Source organism: Diabrotica virgifera, chromosome 9 (genome assembly GCF_917563875.1).
Source record: "Diabrotica virgifera virgifera chromosome 9, PGI_DIABVI_V3a".
NCBI lineage: Eukaryota > Metazoa > Arthropoda > Insecta > Coleoptera > Chrysomelidae > Diabrotica > Diabrotica virgifera.
In genome coordinates this window covers 14,662,358-14,683,684 of record NC_065451.1, presented here as the reverse complement: position 1 = coordinate 14,683,684, position 21,327 = coordinate 14,662,358, and the positions used below count along the sequence as shown (strand labels likewise).

The 21,327-nt window shown below is 34.0% G+C and overlaps 1 protein-coding gene across 1 annotated transcript in view; it reads right to left on the bottom strand.

Moving 5' to 3' along the window:
- Positions 1-364: 364 nt before the first annotated feature.
- The window catches only part of LOC114330677 (sphingomyelin phosphodiesterase 1), a 62,451-nt gene continuing 41,488 nt past the window's right edge, over positions 365-21,327 (bottom strand). Inside the window, exons 8-12 of the mRNA XM_050661679.1 lie at positions 16,796-16,996; positions 15,472-15,642; positions 8,075-8,249; positions 6,303-6,493; positions 365-574 (exon numbers count right to left, since the gene is read on the bottom strand). Coding sequence (XP_050517636.1) covers positions 448-574; positions 6,303-6,493; positions 8,075-8,249; positions 15,472-15,642; positions 16,796-16,996 — 865 coding nt within the window. The 3' untranslated portion in view covers positions 365-447. The remainder of the gene's footprint in view (positions 575-6,302; positions 6,494-8,074; positions 8,250-15,471; positions 15,643-16,795; positions 16,997-21,327) is intronic.

Sequence of the window (21,327 nt, the reverse complement as noted above, 5' to 3'; positions counted from 1 at the left end):
CCAACTATTTCAACAGCAGTATTTCTAATAATCTGCCATGATAATGGCTATCTTCTTTCAAATTCATTAGGAATCCTTCCATATTTTACTATTTTTGCTACTATTTTTGCCCTGAATAAACATTCTTTCTTTTCTTTTAACATCTACCACTTGAATTTGTGTGGTGTTGTCAGATATTTCGTTTTAGTTTCGCTTTTTTACTTCGCTGTCTAGGATAAGCAAGTTATGTTGTGGCTTACTGTTTCACTAACTATGTGACATTGCACTCCTTACATTCGCGTATATCTTCTTCTCTTGGCATTTATCTTACCAATTTTCTAAAGGTAAACACTTTGTGTATACTTTGTTACTAGAGAAATCATAGTTTAATTGCTTAATAATAACTTTTATTTGACTAATTTTAACATAACAATAAATTAATAAACCTATTGCCTAGAAAAGCAGTGCCTAGTTAAGGCACTGTTCTTTTTGCGGATGTAGAGACTGTGTAGTAACAATTTTGCAACGTATTTCATCAAGGCAATTTTTATCACAGCCTTCTTTAAGAGATGGATCCCCACGCCTGACGTAGTACCTAAAGACACAAAACAAAAATTATTATTATCATATATCTGTTATTTTTGTTAGATTAATTTCAAAAATTTTTATATCTAGAGATACAGTAATTGGAGGTAACTAAGTTTATGTATGAATTGACAATAATCATATCAACTAGTCTTTTAGATTGTAGTGGTTTAACTTTGATACGAGCGAGAATATACATACATTTGAAAATGCCACAAATTTTATAGTCTACTTCAGGGATGCGATCCTCCCAATTGAAGCATAATTATCTTCCGGTACGTGGGAGAAATTTTGTCCTAGATAAAAGTTTTCCACCCAATTACAAAAGTCTCTTCCCATATCCTACGCTTATCTCGGCAGCAGCAATATCAGTACCAAGACAGCGTAAGGGAAATGGGCCTGGATAGGTTTATTACTGGATACTAGAAGTTTTAATGGATTTTAGACTGCAATGAAGAAACCAACGGAAAACTACTCCATTACTTTTCTAGTAAAGGTAATAATGATAATTAAAATAAAAGTTAAGACCATCAGTCTCCGTCAGATTTTTGATAGTGAGAAAATGCTAAAAAACCCGAGAGAAATTTAAAAGTTGGAATGTGGAACATATGAAGGGGTCTACGACGGTTCATCGCCGCCCTTTCGATGCCGCCAATTCATCGCCGGTCGATTCATCGCCAGTCAGTTAATCGCTAACTGATTTATTTCCGAATTTCTGACCAATTTTCAACAGTTACATTTATTATTTATTTTTAATATTAATTAGGAATTCTAGAAAATGCGAGACATGACCATTCCCGTTGCCTAGTCAATCTTTTAATAGATTTTTTAACTTTTAAACAATATTAATCTTTTATTATTTTCTCCATATCTCTCCATTAAAAGTTGTTTAATATAATATTTGTTTTATTTCTTTATACCTATTGTCAATATTTAATAAGTTAGTAGGTACACAACTGAGTTTTATGACGACAAAAATTGAACACAGTTTAAAAAATATTGATACACGAATGATTTTTTTTTAGTGAAATTTAGAAAATATTTAGAAAAATGTAAGTATCACGTGAAGTATATAAGGTAAAGTAATTAAAGATTTTTTGACTACATGTTTTGAACATTGAATATACAGGGTGTCCCGTAAGTAGCGGATCAACGAAGAGCCGGTGTTAGGGGGGGGGGGTGCTAATACACGTACGAATAAATAAGTTTTATTGTCCTTGAACTAATAGTTTAAGAGATATGTCTTTTTATTTTTAAATTATTTGTAATTTTTGTATTGTTCGATATTATTTCTGCTTTTTTATTGTCAAAGTTGTTTTGATGGACATTCTTTTTTTTTAACTAAATTGTTATTTATTTGTTATTATACAGAACATAAGAAATGTGCTGTGAAATATGAGCATTTTTTAATTTATTTGAGCTAAGACAATAAAACTTATTTTTTGGTATGTGTTTTAGTCCCCTCTATCACCAACTCTTCGTTGGTACCACTACTTACGAAGCACCTTGCATATTAAAAAAAATTGGTGTACCACGCATATTTAAAAAAAATTGCAAATTATTTAAATTTGAACATATTATACTTCTACAACGGCCTTTTAACACTACAAATTTAGTACTATTTAGTATAAAATTTAGGGGAAGTGGAAATAGAACATTAAATCTAATATTTTTTATCTTTTTAATTGTCATAAGTTTTGAACTGAATTTAACGTCGTGTTGTGTCATCTCCCATAATACAAAATCAACTGACTAACTGGCGATTAAACGGACGGCGATGAAACGGACGGCGATGAAACGGACGGCGATGAAATGGACTGGCGATGAATCGGCGGCATCGAGAAGGCAGCGATGAACCGGCGGCGATGAAACGTCCCATTCCGGTATGGGGTCTCTTTCAGCTGGTAACTTAGAATAGAAAATGGGCAGATTGAAAATTCATTTATGAAAATGAAACAATTTTTTTACAATAGAAGAGTGAGTGTTGACGAAAATGAGCATGCTTAGGTTCTACATTTAGTATCTAGCTATACGGTATAGAGGCAGGCACTCTAATTAAACCGATGATGAGAAAAATGAAAGTTTTTGGGACGTGACTTTATAGAAGAATCCTGAGAATATCTTATATAGGCAGTCACGAATGAAGAAGTCTTGTGAAGGCATTCATAAGAAACAGAATTAAATAATGATATAAATACATGAAAACTACAATACCTTGGCCACAGACATGATGAGAGAAACAAATTATCAGCAAACAAAACATGTTAGGAAAGAGTAGCGCTGGATAGTGATGTTTATTATAGTTAATTTCGAGTATTCGTTACAAATCGTTACTTTTGTATAAAGTAATCATTTACAGTATTCGTTACTTTGATTACTATGATTACTTTTGTATTTGAGTACCGGTAATCATATCGAGAATCGTATTTCTCAGTAGATAGGTATTCCAATATAACAACGACATTCACCGGTCTGTTTAAGGGATAAAAATGATTTGATTACTGTGATTACTTTTGTATTTGAGTACCGGTATTCATATCGAGAATCGTATTTCTCAGTAGGTAGGTATTTTGTATAGGTATAGATACAGATCTAGATAAAAATATAGGGTTCTCGCATTCGATCTTTGTTAATGACATACATTACATATTTTACCTCCATTATACCTCCCTCTGTTTCATCTTTTATCTTCCCTTTACCCTCACAGTGTGAAACTCTGAGGCTCACACCCTTAAAACGCTTCATACGGATAACGATATTCGATAACACTCATAAAATACCGGTTCCGTCCGTTACTCGCTGGGATACGATTGGTAGAAAGTAATCAAGTGTACTGGTTGTAGATACAATAGTCGTTACTCGCTCTGATATGATTGGTACGAAGTAATTAGAGCAATCAAAGTAGATACAATAGTAGTTACTCGCTCTGATACGATTGGTACGAAGCCCAAGTAGCAATTTTTCGACGCATTGGTTGTCAGTACAAACAAATGCACTGCATACAACGTTGCCCGAGAGCATTTTCAGTTGTTTCGGCCAACGTCCCCTACCCCGACTGACATTACGATGTTACAATTTAGTTATACGGACAACTAATTTATTACCATTGTGACAACTACATATCACAGTTCAGTTTTTTCAACAATCGCAACGACATAAAAATGTTATAATGCTAAACTAATTTACCCCATGGCCGACTCTGTAGTTGAGTAGTTGTCTGTCACGTCACGACCCTGTGTTTTTCTAGAGGTGTGACACGTTTGCGGCAACTTACAGAGGAGAAAAAGAATTTACTTTATAACCTTATTTTTTTCTTATTATTATATATTTTATTTTGATGGCAATTTTCGATTTATTTAACAACCTGTTTATTTCTTTTTTTAATAGCTGGTTTCCATTCCATTGTTTTATCAGTAGATTTGAGATTTGATAACCAATCTTTGTATCAGCTTTGGTAGAAAGGGTTGCCAGGTCAGTTTTTACTCTTTCAGTAGTTTTGTTTTCACAAAATCAATAGATTCTTTTTAGGCCATGTAAATACAGTAATACAGTGATATGCACATCCGTCCTAAATGTCCCAAGAGGAATTCCACAAAATTGGAAACCTAATTATTCCAAACCACCAACTGGTAATTACCATTTTTTAGTTAAAATCTACTAAATCAAAAACTAAAATATACTTAAGGATTTTTGGGATATATTTGGGATTTTTTATAATAAAAACAACAGCTAACTTAAGGGGATAGGCGCAAAATGTCGTTTGTTAAAATGTTCAATGTATTTTAAATGTTTTCATTTTTTGCAAATCCTTAGAAAACTAATAAGTATTTTAAAAAAATTTAAACGCACAAAGAAAGATTACGTTATTACCGAGGACCGAAAGTCCCTGAAAACTTCTATAAAGTTTATTTTAATGAGTTACAGGGGTGAAAAAAAGAAAAAATTTAGTGTGACTTTTAATTCCAAATATCTCGTTCAAAAGAAACGTATTGGTTTTTCTAAATAATGCAGTCTTTCATTCTGCGTTTAAATTTTTCAAAAATACTTATTATAGTTTCCTCACGATTCGAAAAAAATGGATCAAATTCTGTTGAAATATACCAAAAATCTACTAAAAAATATTGCCTACTAGAATTTTTTAAAAAATATCAAAAATCTACCAGAAAAGTAGAAATCTACTAAATGTGGCAACGCTGTTAATGAGAATGATACACTTTTGACACTGGTCACGTGACCTCTGTCACCCAATAAGAGGGTGCGTTCTAAAATTGTTTTGATAGTCGGCGCGGCCGGGTTTGGTTGGCGATTGGACTTCTATGTTGTCTTATCCGTCTAAGGTTGGTAATAAGGTATTTTTTTTAGTAATATTGGTAATATTGTTTAATGCGCCATTTTGGTTTTACTTGAGATTTTTGGGATGTAAAGAAAATGAAAACACAGAATATAAAAAATGCAGGCATTTTCTGATACCTTTAAAAGCACCATCAATACATTAAATTTATACAGAACATCTCTAACATAAATTTTGACTTTTATATTAAAATTTTATTTTTTAAATTTGCATATTTTTTGTCAAAAATGTCATAAAAAAAGGAGCGCGTGTGTTTTTTAAAGGTGAAATATCCATATTTGACGGTAATCTGAGATGCGTTTATAACTTTCACGGTAATAAGTCCTTTATGTATTTATATAAATTTAAATACCCAATACGATGTCAAAACAGTTTACTTTTTGGTTTTCGCATTCACCATACAGGTGTTAAAAATATAGGTAAAAAAACATAACTAGTCTGACTCCTTGAGCAACCATTGCAAGCGCAGGTGCTTTTTATAGTCGCTTCAGTTGTCTTATGCAACGCTTACGAAACGATGTTGCTTAAACAGGAGGTTGCTTAGGCAACGTCAAGACAACTCAAAAATCGTCCACCAAATCAGTGCAGAATAGGGTCGTCTTCTAGGCAATAACAACGTTGTAAGAAAACGTTGCCACGCGGTAGACAACGTTGTCGCGTCGACAAATTGCTACTTGGGAGTAATCAGAGTAATGAAAGTAACGATTTGCCTCTCTGTATAGTAATCGTTTCTTTCGGTATTCGTAAGTAACGAGTACTTTGTAATGAATAGATACTTTTTCAACATCTCTAGCGCTGGAAATCGACGAATGTCATGATTGCGCAATATCAGAGAGTAGTTTAATTGCTCGTCTGACCAGGTTTTTAGAGTAGGAGTAAACAGAGTTCAAATAATCATGATGATCCCCAAATTTTAAAAGAAGACGGCACCTTCAGAAGAAGAAGAGAGAAATATTAACAGGAATATACAGGGGCTACTTCAAGAAAATAAATACTGCCACTGTTGGATGGATTGGGATATAATGGCAAAAATGGTATTGGGCTGATGTCCATATCAGAAGGAAGAAAGGATGCTCACGGAAAAGGTGGTATGCAAATGCAAGTGTGGTAGAAGATCTAAAAGGTGTTGGTGTTGAAGTTCTTGATTGGAAAAAAATAAACGTGAATGAATAACAATAGTAAATGCATACGAGGAACCAGACAATAAAGAAAATACAGAATTACTTTTATTGTAAATTTTGAATTTCAAGGCAATGCAAATTGTATACAATTATATACAAGGTAATGTAAATTGTATATGTCATGTAACGTTTAATTGTGTGAAAAATAATATTCTATTCTAAAGGATAGACCACAACTTAAATATGGTTGTAAAAAATAAACTTACTCAAAATATAATTTCGCTAAATTTGTATCGTTAAACAACTTATCTGCCAAGACATCAAAACTTGTCGGAGATAGATCTGGTAGATTGTAGGCTTTTTTCATGGAATATAACTTTTTCCAGGCAGGACTCGTGTCTGGCCGGAGATTAGCTTCGGTTAAATTAAAATAGTATGTCTCAATTTCAAGGATATCCTAAAAAAAACAACAAATTTCTTAATTAAAAAATATTTCACTTAAAATATGCTGCATTTTAAATATATAAAACTGCCAGGGGTAACTGGGGGACGGAATTGATCAAGTAGCTCTGCGATTAGCACAGCTGGTCCCAAGTCCAAATAAAACGTGGAGGGTGGTTGGAAAGGTTAGCAACCTATCAATTGTAAAAACGAATCCTCCTCCAAGAATCAATTTGAAGTCTCGAAAGCAGATTGGTAATATGATAATGTCCACGGCAAGCAGAAAAATATCGAAACCAATGTTTGATTGAAACATTGGATCGCTCAACACAAGAGACGTAGAAATTAGCCAAGTGCTAAAAGAGAAACAAATAGACATATGCGCTCTACAAGAAACAAAAAAGAAAGGAGGGGGACAATCAAAATTAGGTGAATATATACTAATCTACACTGGAGTAACAAGAGGGCAAAAGAAGGTGTAGTCTTACTAATACAGAGTATAGTAGAGAACACTGAACGAACTTCAAAAGTATGGAGGACCAGATCTGACCACACAACTATTTAAACTAATCCAAAAAATAATAGAAACAGAAGTACAGAAATCCAAAACACAATACCATAAGAATGAAGATTAAGCATCATAAAACCTCTCTACAAAAAGGGAGATAAATCAGACCTAGAGAACTATAGTCAAATTAAAGGAAGTTAGAAAAAGGAAGCCGAAATAATAAAAAAAGCAAAGAACGCAAAATGGATAACAATTGGAAGAAAAACAACTTAAAATATTCTGCTATGCAGACGACGCAATACTGAACATTATTTACAATGTATGCTGCACTAATTTAATATAACCGCCACAAAATTTAACGTGATAGTTTCCCTAAAACAGACAAAATGCATGGTTATAACAGCAAATCTGCTAAGATATAAAATAAAGCTGGCGGGTTAGATAATAAAACAAGTGATGAAGTTTAAATATCTGTGCATTACAGCAAAATATATATAAAAAGCTCGTAACAGAAGTGGAAGATCAAGTGAACAGAGCAAATAAAGGCGCAAGATGCCTGAATGAAACAATATAGAGAAATAAAAATATTGGTAAAGAAAAAATGTAAGTCAGAGTTTACAAAAGAGTCATCAGACCAATAATACCATACGCGGTAACCATAAGACAATCTTACACAAAGAGAATAAATATAATGCTAGAATCTGGAGAGATGAAAACTCTTAGAAAAATCGATGGTAAGACACTATGGGATAAAGCTGTAAGTAAACATATACGACAAAAATGCAGTTGAAAACATCAAGAACTGGATAAGAAAGCGAGATGAGGTTCCCCAATAGGAAGATAATCAGTGGGAAGGCCACGAAAACGACGGAACAAACACTTACTGGAGGCAGATTGAAAAACAGACAAATTAATATCTACTCAAAAAAAGTAAAATAAGAGTTTTAGTTATTCACTGCAAAAGACGTTATTAAAGGCAATACGGTAGCGGTAGTAATTTTTCGCCTACTGATCAATGATCACTATTTGTAACTTTCCAAATAATATTTTCAACAGTACAATACATCTAGAAAATTAAAATAAACTTACAAAATTTACCGGATCAACAGTCATTACTTTGAAATTCGGATTATATTTTACATAGGGTGTTAAACTTGCTCCATTGAAAGCCATGTTTATAGGTTTGTTATGCTTGTCGTAGAATATTTTGAGTTCGTCAGTGTGAGTATGGCCAACAAACTGTCCTTTTATAATATGAGCATATCTATAAAAATAATAAAAAACTATTACCACCACGAAATAAATCTAAAAAATATTGTTTTTTCTTCCTAAATGCCATCTCCGTTGAAGATGTTGGTAATCATCATGGCTACACTAACTAAAGAGTGCATCTCACGTTCCTAATACCAGTAGTGCAGTGAGTAGTGCAAAGATATGGAAGCGCAAAAGAATGAGACCCCGGAAGCTCTAATGAAACACCAGAGACGTCGAAAGCTCGGTGTATACGGTATAGATAAATTAAACTAAAATAATAAAACACCTTATGTGATCTTCTTCTTCTTCTTTTTGTATAGACATGACTCTGTCTGTTTTTTCAATGTGCCTCTAGTAAGTTGTCGTTCCATCGTTTTCGCGGTCTTCCCACTGATCGTCTTCCTATTGGGGAACCATCTCTCGCTGTCCTGACTATGCTATTTGTTGTCATTCGGCTTATGTGGTCATTCCATTCTATTGTTCTGTTTCTTACCCTGTTATTAATGGTATACACCTTGCATCTCCGTCGTATATCTGCAATTCTAGCTGTGTCCCATACAGTGGCGGCTCGTGACATCTGCTATAGGGTGTGCTGCATGAACCACGGCCAATATAAAATAATAGAAATAGAATAACATACGAAAACAAAAACAATAAAATTAGCTTTAATACTAATTAATAGTAACTAATAACGACATGCTATAAAAATCTGATTAACTTACATTTATTGCATTTTTCTAAATTGGAAATTAATACGCCGGTCCTTTTTTGTCGCAAACTTTTCGATTACTTTATCGTTAAAGTTCGGTATTGAAGCGATGAACTTTTTTTCTATCGAGAGTGTGGAAAGGGCTGTTAATCTGTCTTCGCGCATTGAATTTCTTAAAAATGTTTTGATCCGTTTTAAAGTTGAAAAACTACGTTCAGCTTCTGCTGTGGTCATTGGCGTAGTCACCAGAATTTGTATCAACTTTTTGGTTTCTGTTAATGTGTCCTCTAAATTATTAGAAATTATAAATTTTAGTAAAGGCACTGCACCTTTTAATGTTCTACACTCGATATTGGAATACAAAACTGACAGTTCTGTTCGCAAACGGTTTTTATCAAAGAAGTTATAAGCTGTACAAGTTAAATCCAATTCATTTTCAGGAAACTTATTATTATATTTTTCGAAATGTTCTGAAGATAAAAGTGTTGCGGCAACTAGATGATTTGTATATGCAAACCGTTCTTTTGCATTGTTTATAATAACATCACAAACTTCTAGACAGGCAATACGGTGATCCTGTTGGCTGTTATTTGGGCGTTTCCTTTTTTGGACACTAGGCGCCGCATTTAAATTTGAAGCTTGATGTATGATAGGGTCTATTTTATTTCGGACATTGTTAATACTTTGCTCAAAAACATGTATAGCTTTCTGTGCTTCGGTTGGGTCCATGTTCTTTTTTTGAAGATTATTGTACAAAACGTCAACATGTGGCATAATATAATGAAAAACAGTCAGCCAGAAAGTAAAATTTTGATCTTCCAGAATACGTCTAAGTCCTCTTGCTTCCTTGGAAGTAATAGCATTTGACTCTTCTTCTAGTTGCTCCATACACTCAATAATAAAGTCTCTATATTCGTAAACGACATTTACTGTACGAATATTGAAATTCCAGCGTGTAGGGATTGAACGAGGAATATTTTTTCCAACTATTTGATTTAAGACAGCTATTCTTTGAGGTGAATGACTAAAAAATCCAGGTATATCATGTAAATCTCCAAAAAATACGCGTACTTGGGAATTAATAGAACATGCTCTTGACATTATTAGATTCAATTGATGGGCGTAACAGTGCACAAAATGAGCAGTTTCATATTTTCTCTTAATTATTGTTTGCACTCCGCCATGTATCCCACTCATAACAGCTGCTCCGTCATAACTTTGTGCAATGAGCTTATTTTTGTTATTCTTTAATATTGGGTCTAAAACATTCAAAATTGTGTTAGCTAAGGTTTCAGCATAATGTTTTTCTGGAAGCAAAAAAGTCCAAAACCTTTCAACTGGAGCACCGTTTTTTACATAACGAAAAACAATGACCATTTGAAATTTCATAGAAACATCCGTTGTCTCATCAGCTATCACTGCTAAAAATGGGGCTTCATTGATTTCGTTTAAAATCTCCTCAGCGTATACTTCTAGCATGCAATCCAAAATATCATTTTGTATTGTTTTTGAGGTACCTTTGAAAATTGTCGCATTTGTAAGGTGTTCACTAAGTGTTTTATCAAGTTCAGCAGAAAAATTCACTAAACCACGAAAAATTCCAGGGTTATCTGATGTTTCAGATTCATCGTGTCCTCGTAAGGCGAGCTCAAAAGCCCCACAGAATTTTATACAGTCAATTATTTTTGACAAAACATACCTGTTTTTCGTCACCTCTTCATTGTGTTTTTGTATATTTATCCAATAAGCAGAGTCAAGTTGGGCCTGTATATTAAGTTTCCCAAATAATGCAAATCGCATTTCATTGTTCATATGAGTTTGCGTGTTTTCATGCTTCTTTATTTTTTCACTTAAATGCACTAGATCCCGCACTCCTGTCTCGCGCCACAATTTTTCCTCTTTATCTGCGCCGAATAATGCACACGGAAAACAGAAAAAAGCATTTTTTTCGGAACATCCACAAATCCACTGATTTCGTAGATACATGTCTTTATTAAATTTACGCGTATATGTTTTTCCACGGCTTTTACCGGACACTTCAATATTAAGATCAGGCATAGGACGGCCACGTTCTTTTATAATCAACTGTTGTTGATAGTGAAGTTTTTGAAATTTATTTACACCTAATTTAAATTGAAACTCCATTGTTTTAAACACGCTCGAACAAAACAAATTAAACAAAATTGTAACCTAAGAATTTCTAAACACGGCACAGATGCAACGGTCACGAATAACTGTCGTGAATTGCAGCTCGCAAACACATTTCCGAGGCCGTTAATCAGCCGATTGCCGAAGCACATCGGCTAAGATCGCCGTTTGCCTAATAAATGCATTTTACCGCTGCCAGTGTTTCGGTTGTTATCGACGCGGCTTCACTGGAGCAGCAAATACGTAAAAAGATTGCTTCACTGGAGCACCAAATACGTAAAAAAATTATACGGTTTCACTAGAGGAGTAAATACGTAAAAAAATAATATTAATCATCGTTGTTGGTGAATTATTATTTACAGTTGATGTTTAATATGATAATATGGCAGATTTGAAATAAAACTATATTAATTATTCTTTAATAATTAAGATTTGCTATGGTTGTTTGGTAGTTCTGCAGCTCAGCAGCACATAAAGAAAAGCCGCCACTGGTCCCATATAGTCTTACCATCGATTTTTCGAAGGGTTTTCATCTCCGCTGTTTCGAGCAATCTTTTTGTCCTCTCTGTGTCGGGTCGTGTTTCTGCTACATATGTTATTATTGTTCTGATGACTGTTTTGTAAATTCTGCCTTTCATTTCTTTTCCGATATTTTTATTTCTCCATATTGTGTCATTCAGGCAACCTGCGGCTCTGTTTGCTCTATTCACTTGATCTTCCACTTCTGTTTCGAGCCATCCGTAGCTAGATAGTGTGATGCCTATGTATTTAAACTCCATCACTTGTTCTATTATCTGACCTTCCAGCTCCAATTTACATCTTATTGGAGCTGCTGTTATAACCATGCATTTTGTCTTCTTCTTTCTTCTTCTTTTTATATAGACATTACTCTGTCTGTTTTTTCAATGTGCCTCTAGTAAGTTGTCGTTCCATCGTTTTCGCGGTCTTCCCACTGATCGTCTTCCTATTGGGGAACCGTCTCTCGCTGTCCTGACTATCCTATTTGTTGTCATTCGGCTTATGTGGTCATTCCATTCTATTCTTCTGTTTCTTACCCAGTTATTAATGGTATACACCTTGCATCTCCGTCGTATATCTGTAATTCTAGCTGTGTCCCATATAGTCTTACCATCGATTTTTCGAAGGCTCCGCTGTTTCGAGCAATCTTTTTGTCCTCTCTGTGTCGGGTCGTGTTTCTGCTACATATGTTATTATTGTTCTGATGACTGTTTTGTAAATTCTGCCTTTCATTTCTTTTCCGATATTTTTATTTCTCCATATTGTGTTATTCAGGCAACCTGCGGCTCTGTTTGCTCTATTCACTTGATCTTCCACTTCTGTTTCGAGCCATCCGTAGCTAGATAGTGTGATGCCTAGGTATTTAAACTCCATCACTTGTTCTATTATCTGACCTTTCAGCTCCAATTTACATCTTATTGGATCTGCTGTTATAACCATGCATTTTGTCTTTTGTGAGAAAATTAACATTTTTCATTTTCTGGCGATAATGTTGAATTGGTGCAGGATACGTTGTAAATCATCTTTACTTTGAGAGATTAATATTGCATCGTCCGCATAGCAGATAATTTTAAGTTGTTTTCTCCCATTTGGTATTATTTTTTTAGTTCTTAATTTTTTTATTATTTCGTCCATAATCAGGTTGAACAATAAAGGACTCAAGGAATCCCCCTGTCTTATCCCCTTGCCTGCTTCAATTGGGTCAGTTAATTCATCGTCCACTTTTACTTTTATTGTGTTGTTCTGGTAGATGTTTTCGATCGTTTAAATTATTCCTAGAGGAATAATTAAAATCCTAATAAATATCCTTTCCTCTAGGACAGTGGCGGCTCTTTTTAGGGGGCGGTAAAATTTAACAATAAATAATAAAAATATTTTGTAAATATTTGAACCATTTTATATTTTTATCGCAACTACAAATTTGGACCGATTGAAAGGAGCACGGTATCTATAAAATCAAATGCAGAGGCAAGACTTACTAAGGAATGGTTTTACCGTACATTGACTAAGGACGAAAAAGTTTTACGCACTTGGATGGTTTATTCTCCATCTAAAGCATCATTATTTTGCTTTTGTTGTGGTTTATTTGAGAACGTAAATACACCGAATGGATCTAAATTTTGCTCATCTGATGGATTTAATACTTGGTGGAAATTAAATCCTAAGGTTTCAAGTCATGACTCGAGTGCACTACACATCCAAAATTATTGCAAATGGAAGGAGTTGGAGAGCAGACTTCCAAAAGGACAGACTATTGACAAAAAAGGGCAAGACATAGTGGCAAAAGAAATAAAGAAATGGCAGGAAGTTCTTATCAGAATGTTTGATATTATAAGATTCCTTGCCAAACAAAATTTGGCTTTACGTGGACACCAACAGAGCAAACTTTTTAGAATTGGTTAATTTAGTTGCAAAATACGATTCTGTACTTCGTGAATATCTTGTAAGTTCTAAAATGTGTGTCAAAATTTCAATCACTTATAAATATGTCACCACAAATACAAAACGAATTTATTGCCTTTTGGGAAATAATGCTCGTCAACATATCATCGAGCAAATAAAAAAGGCTAAGTATTATTCAATTTTATTCGACAGCACTTTAGATCTTTCTCATAAAGATCAATCGAGTCAGGTATTAAGATACGTAGTAATTGAAATCAGGAAGTAAAAATAATGGAATCTTTTATAGATTTCATTGAAACTAAAGACAAAAGTGCTGAAGGAAATTCAAAAATGATTTTGGACAATATTCAAGCTGATGGCCTAAATATAAGCAACTGTAGAGGCCATTAATATGATAATGCTGCTGTTATGGCTGGAAAGTATCCAAGAGTTCAGCAAAGAATTCAAGAAATAAACCCTAAGCTTAATTCGTACCTTGCTCAAATTATTCATTAAACCTAGTTTGTTTACACGCTGTCTCAGTTGAGGTGGATTCAGTAAAATTTTTCGACACTTTAGAACGTCGCTATTCTTTTTTTCCTCATGGGCACATCGTTGGGAAGTTATGAGAGCAGCTACAGGCTACATGGCATCATTACAAAGACATTCTCGTCACTTTGGAAAAACTGACAGAGGCATGTGAAAGCTTAAACACTAGGACAGATGCAGGTGCTTTACTAGTTTCGATACAGTCATTTTCATTTCTTTGTTTTTTTTGGGCCTGTGCCAACCGGTGCTACATGAAGTGAATCATGCACAAAAATATTTACAAACAAGGGGACTTGACATAAAATTGTGCGCTCAGAAAGTAAATGCTTTGCAGATAATATTGACAGAGAATTATTAATCGTTAATTTAAAACTTAGATAAACTTTTTTATTTAAAATCTAACCAGTATAATGCAAATTAATGATGACTGTTCTCACCGAAAAGTTCTCTATAATTAATGTATGTAATGTACAGTAGTATACATTAAATTAAAATACCTAAATAAGCGGGCGGCAAAATTGTCATCCGCCCCGGGCAGCCGACACTCACGCTACGCCACTGCTCTAGGAATAACCTTATAGGATGAAATGATAAAAATTTGAAAGATAATGAAACCACGAAATACTTGATTATAATTTTAAAACTTACAAATTCGGAAAATATAGAGGGTAGGGGAAGCGTAGCAAGGAGACGCGTTTCCCGTTTGAAGAACCTGAGAGAATAGTTTGGTTGCAGCTCAAGGCAACAGTTTAGAGTAGCTGCCTCTAAGGTCAGCATAGCAATGATGATTGCCAATCTTCGTCGTGGTGGCGATGGTACTTAAAAAAGAAGACAAATTCGGAAATAATTCAAAAAGAGAGATAGGTATAGAAAACCCTAATATAGACCGAAAGTTAAGTCAATTTTTCATACGACAGACTAATAAAATACAGAGTGTTTAATTTAAAATAAGTACGTTATTACAGCTTGTATTTGCTAATAGAACAATCCAATATTTTGACCACCTTGTAAAAATTTTTGTTGTAATGAAGATATCGACAAATATTCTATTGTTAAGGATTATGAAAAAAATTGTCCCCAATTCTTAGATTTGTAGATATTTAATTTTTTCTAAAACCATACATTTTTAGAAAAATCGATAAAAATCAAAATACACTGCTTTTAGGTAGAGGTAACCCTTATAAAAGTAAAGTACTTATATTTTTTAAGGAGAGTTCAAAAATATCATCCAATATAGGATTTTCCACAAGAAATAATATAACTTTGATGAAGCACCCTGTATAATTCGCATTATTTTTAAATTCCTAGTACATTTCTATGATAAAAAACACTGTGTGTATTAAGACGTTTTCTGTACAGAGACTGATGAATAGAGGATGGCCACCCTGTATATAAATATATTAAATGTCATTTCGTTGTAACCTACCTTCTAACAATTTCATTGTAGCTCTTCTCCCAAGGCTCTATACATTCTTGATTACCGACCGATACATGACCAAGGATGTGTACGAATTGCCCCTTCTGCTCTGATTCTTCTAGTTCTTGGATCAGAAATTGTAGCTGCTCATTTAGATACTCCGTTTCTAATAACAACCACCTAAAACAAACAAATATGCAATTTTTATGGCGAAGAAAAATTTATTTTTCTGCGCCCTTTAAACAGCATTCCAAAAGTATTTGAAATAGCTTCATCATCCAGCCTCAAAGTCCAGTGTTGAACATAGACCTCTTCCTCGTGTTTCCAAACCCGTGTATCTTGCTTTTTTTATTTAGCTTTCTTAAGTCGTCAGTCCATCTTTTAGGTGGTCGACCGACGCTTTTCTTGTCTTCCCTTGGTCTCGATTCCAATAACCTCTTTGTCCATCGCCCATCTGTCACTCTAGTTATGTGTTCTGCCAATCTCCATTTTAGTGTGGCTATCCTTTCAATGACTTCTGTGACCCTGGTTCTTTTCCTGATCCCTTTGTTTTTTATTTTGTTTCGCAGAATTATTCCTAACATGGATCGGGGTCCAGACAAATAATCCCCGGACAAATAATCCCGGAAAAAAATTCCCCACAAATAATCCCAGGACAAATAATCCCCGGACAAAAATTCCCCACAAAAAATCCCGGACAAAAAATTCCCACAAATTTTTTGAACAAAAAATCCCCGGACAAAAAATCTCCGCAAAAAATCCCCACACATAATCCCCACAAATAATCTCCGGAAAATTAATCCCCGGACAAAAAATCCCCACAAAAAATCCCGGACAAAAAATCCCCAAGAAATATTTGCTACCACTTTTTGAAAAAACTCACAATTGGAATTCGAAATTACAATTTATGCTTAATTTTAATTGCTAATCATTAATTATTTTCGTGCCGAAAACTGGTTTCAGGGCGATTGCTATAACTCTCATGCACTGAGGCTGAAAAACATTTTAGGGATTTTTTGTCCGGGATTTTTTGTGAGGATATTTTGTCCAAAAAAATTTGTGGGGATTTTTTGTCCGGCATTTTCTGTGGGGATTTTTTGTCCGGGGATTATTTGTCCGGGGATTATTTGTGGGGATTATTTGTGGGATTTTTTGTGGGGTTTTTTTGTCCAGGGATAATTTGTGGGGATTTTTTGTCCGGGATTATCTGTCCTAGCTTCCATGGATCACTCCATTCTTCTCTGCATGACTCTGTTTGGTAGCCGATGATTTTGTTTGGAAAAGCTATAATGGATTTATTATTTACAGGATTTGATACCCTTTTCTTACTTACCAATTAAAATTATAGCAGACATTATTGTTTAATCCAATAATCTTCAATTTATCGTTAACCGAATAAGCGTAGTACCCTTGTCGACGAACTGTCTTCAATGCACTCTCAGGTAACCATGGACTCCATAGCTTCGCCATTAGATCATACAACCAGTTAGTAGATAGACCTTTTGCAACTATTTCTTCTTTATCGGGGGCATACCTGAAAAGTTTAGAAAAGTTGAGTAAATTATTTATTCTGAGGTCATCAATGTCTGTCAAGTACATAGTTACAAAGTGAGAATCAGATAGAAATTATTTATTCTGACGTCATCGATGTCTATCAAGTACATATTTACAAAGTGAGAACCAGATATTTATAAGTGACAATTTTATAAAAAGTGAGTTATTTAAACGATACATTTTAGGAAATAAATCTTTACTAGACCAGAGAAATTAGCAAATAAATGGCCTCTTTCGTGACATCCGTTGATACACGTATCTAAGAACTGCTTTGGGTAAATTTGGCGACAACAATATCCAATATAAAAATAATGGATTCGACCGTTACTTGATGGAAGTTCATTTTATCTAACAATAAAACACTGAAAACGTTAATTTTCTATTTATCTTTCACAAAATTTATAACAACTAAGTGACTACAGCTGTTTCGGCTAAGTGCCTTTCTCAAGTAATATAGTTTACAATGTGTTTGCCTTTTTAAGTCTTTAACTGAAGAGGTTGAGGAGTGGGGAGCTGTTTGTCTCGAGTTGGTCATTCAGAATTATATCCGTATTTTTCAATTTATTAATTTCCATAGATTCTAAAGAAGGTAGCTTAAGGCCTTTATTTTGAATATGCAGAATTTGAAACTCTTCATTGAAAGAATTATTATGATCTAGAAGGTGAAGTGCGTATGTAGAAGTGTCTGTTTTTCTATTGTTGAAAGCCCTTTTGTGTTCTGCTATCCTTTTGTCAAAGGTTCTGCCAGTTTGACCGATGTAAATTTTCGGACAATCACCACACGTTAGTTTGTACACACCACTCTGTAGTTGCTTTCTCTTTCGGCTTTTATTGTTCTTAATATATTTGCTTAAGTTGTTGTTAGTTCTGAAAGCTGGTGTTATTCCTTTCTTTTTTATGTATGTGGCTATTTTTGTTGTTATCTTGCCAGTGTATGTGAGAGAGCAGAAGGTACTGGGTTATTTCTGTGGTGGTGGATACATTAATTTCAGGTCTTTCTTATGGAGTTTTTGGTTTAAAATTTTGTTAACTGTTTGTTCGTTATAGCCATTGTTTACTGCTATTTGTTTAATTATGTTCAGTTCTATCTCGAAGTTATTTTTTGACATGGGAATTTCTGTCAGTCTATGTATCATGCTATGGTAGGCTGCTAATTTGTGTTGTGTAGGATGGGATGATGAATTGTGTATAGTTGTGTCAGTATGGGTAGGTTTATGATATACGGAGAACTTATGTTTGTTGTGTAGTCTGGAACACAACAAGAGAACAGAACAATTCCATAAACTTTCTAGATGTAACGATTACCAGACTACACAACAAACATGAGTTCTCCGTATATCATAAACCTACCCATACTGACATAACTATACACAATTCATCATCCCATCCTACACAGCACAAATTAGCAGCCTACCATAGCATGATACATAGAGTGACAGAAATTCCCATGACAAAAAATAACTTCGAGATAGAACTAAACATCATTAAACAAATAGCAGTAAACAATGGCTATAACGAACAAACAGTTAACAAAATTTTAAACCAAAAACTCCATAAGTAAGCCCTGAAATAATGTATCCACCACCACAGAAAGAACCCAGTACCTTCTTCTCTCTCAAATACACTGGCAAGATAACAACAAAAATAGCCAGATACATAAAGAAGAAAGGAATAACACCAGCTTTCAGAACTAACAACAACTTAAGCAAATATATTAAGAACAATAAAAGCCGAAAGAGAAAACAACTACAGAGTGGTGTGTACAAACTAACGTGTGGTGCAGCGGCGGCTCGTGGGTCAATCTTCAGGGGGGTCATTTTGGTTTGAAAACTTCAAACTGTTGATTTTTTAAAGTATTTAAAAGATCTTTTAGCATTTATATTTTAGATAAAAAATACAGACTTAGATAAAACTCAATACTATTTACCCTAGTTTTCCGAAAATTAAATTTGTCTTTTTTTAGAGTAAATCTTTTAAAAAATATAGGAAAAATGGTATGAACAGGTTATTGACTGATATATAGATAGGAATATTTATAGTATAATAAATTGTAAATTTATTAAAACGAAACTTACTTTAAATATTTTTATATTTTAAGTCAATTCTTCTATCCTTTAGTTCTGCAAAATAGTCTATGACCTTCTCATTGAAATTTGGAATGCTCTTGACAAGCGTTTTCTCGATGCTCAGCATAGACAAGGCACTAAGTCTAGGTTGTCCCATCGTATTACGCAGGAATGTTTTTACTCTTTTTAAAGTAGAAAAACATCTCTCACTTTCCACGGTTGTCATAGGGAGTGTGCACAAAATATTTAATAACTTCACTGCTTCAGAAAATGTTTCAGACAAATTCATGTTAATAAAAAGCTGAAGTATGGCTACTGCACCAGCACTATTGCGAAAATCCTCACGACAATATAAGACTTCAAGTTCCGATTTTAGTTTGGAAATATTCACTGTGGGATAATTAGCCGTCACCATTTTTAAAATATTTTGCGGAAAGTTGGTAGTGTATGCTTCAAATTTCTCTATGTAGAATAACTGTGAAATCATGAGATGATCATTGAAACTAAACCTGTGATTTATTTCAGATATAATAATATCACAAATTTCAAGTGCAGTTCGTCGCTTTGGATCCTCTGCAGTAGTTTTTCTTTTTTTTGCTGTTGATGTGCTTGGTACTTCTGATTCCAAAATAGTATTTCTAATTATTTGGATATTGTTGTTAAAAGACAGGATACAATTTTTGACAGATATAACATCAATGTCTCGCATTTGCAATTGTTTAAACAATATATCAACATGGGGCATTATTTTATGGAAAAAATTTAACCAAAATAAAAAATGCTCATCTTCCAAATGTCTTTTTAAACCAGTTGCTTGATTTATATTGTTACCATCTTGCTCCTCATCAATAATTTCCTCTAAGCAAGATTTTAAATCATCTTTATAAGTGTATACAATTTCAACACATTTTGTATTGAAAGCCCATCGAGTAGGCGCAGCTTTAGGTAGCCTTACTTTAACCACTCTATCCAGAACCATCGTACGTTTTGGAGATCGGCCGAAAAAGGACGAAAATCCGTGTAAATTTGCAAAAAATATTTTTATCGGTTTGTGTTGACTCGCCGCTTTTTGGAGGATAAGATTAAATTGATGGGCATAGCAGTGAATGAAGTGTGCATTTGGGTATATTTCTTTAATTTTTGTTTGTACTCCTCCCAGTTTACCGCTCATGACTGATGCACCATCGTAACTTTGGGCAATCAATTTTTCAGGTGCTTCATTAATTTTTAATAATTGAAGTTCTTCCAATATTACATTAGTTAAATGTTGTGCTGTAGTACCTAGGGGGTTAACAAATTTCCAAAATCTTTCATGTACAATACCAGTTAATACATATCGCAATATGATAATCATCTGCGTTTTATTGGAGCTGTCTGTGGTCTCATCTACTTGAATGGCCACAAAATTTGTCTGGCCAATCTCCTTCATGATATGAGTATGCACAATGGCTAACATTGATTCTAAAATATCGTTCTGAATTGTTTTCGATGTTCCTTTAAATACTGTACTTTTTTCAATGTGTTCTTTAAACATTAAATCCAGTTCAGAAACAAAATCGATAAGGCCCAGAAAAATTCCACGATTATTGGAGCTGTCACTTTCGTCATGACCGCGCAATGCAATTTCGAAAACTCCACAAAATTTTACACAGTCGATTAGTTTGTTTAAAATATACCTATTTTTAGATACCAATTCATTAAAGTCATGCACAGATTTACGATATACACTATCAAGTTGCTGTCTTATGTTAACACGTCCTAAACTTGCGTAACTCATTGATGAATTTATATGAGTAGTTGAAGAGGCATGTTTTGTAATTTTCACTTTTAAATGCTTAATGTCAGTTACTCCATTTTTCGCCCATACAGCGTCATTCGAAAACAGTAAACACGGATAGCAAAAAAATGCATTTCTCACACTGCAGCCACAAATCCAATCACACAAATTGTACATTGATTCTTTAAAATATCTTTGAATGTCCTTACCCCTATCCTTTGTTGTTTGTTTTAAATTCATGTTTGGTTTTGGTCGACCACTTTCTTTTTTCTCAAGCCGCCGTTCATAATTTAGTGTTCCAGCAGATTTTAAGGCAATTATTTCGTCAACAACACTCATCTTGTTTTTGTTACAATCACAAAAAAATCCAACAAAACAAAATAAATTACGCAAATACGCCGCGATCGATATAGACCTGCCGTGAAGTGCGGTCAGCAGACGGTAACTAACTAAACGTGAGGCCGTCGA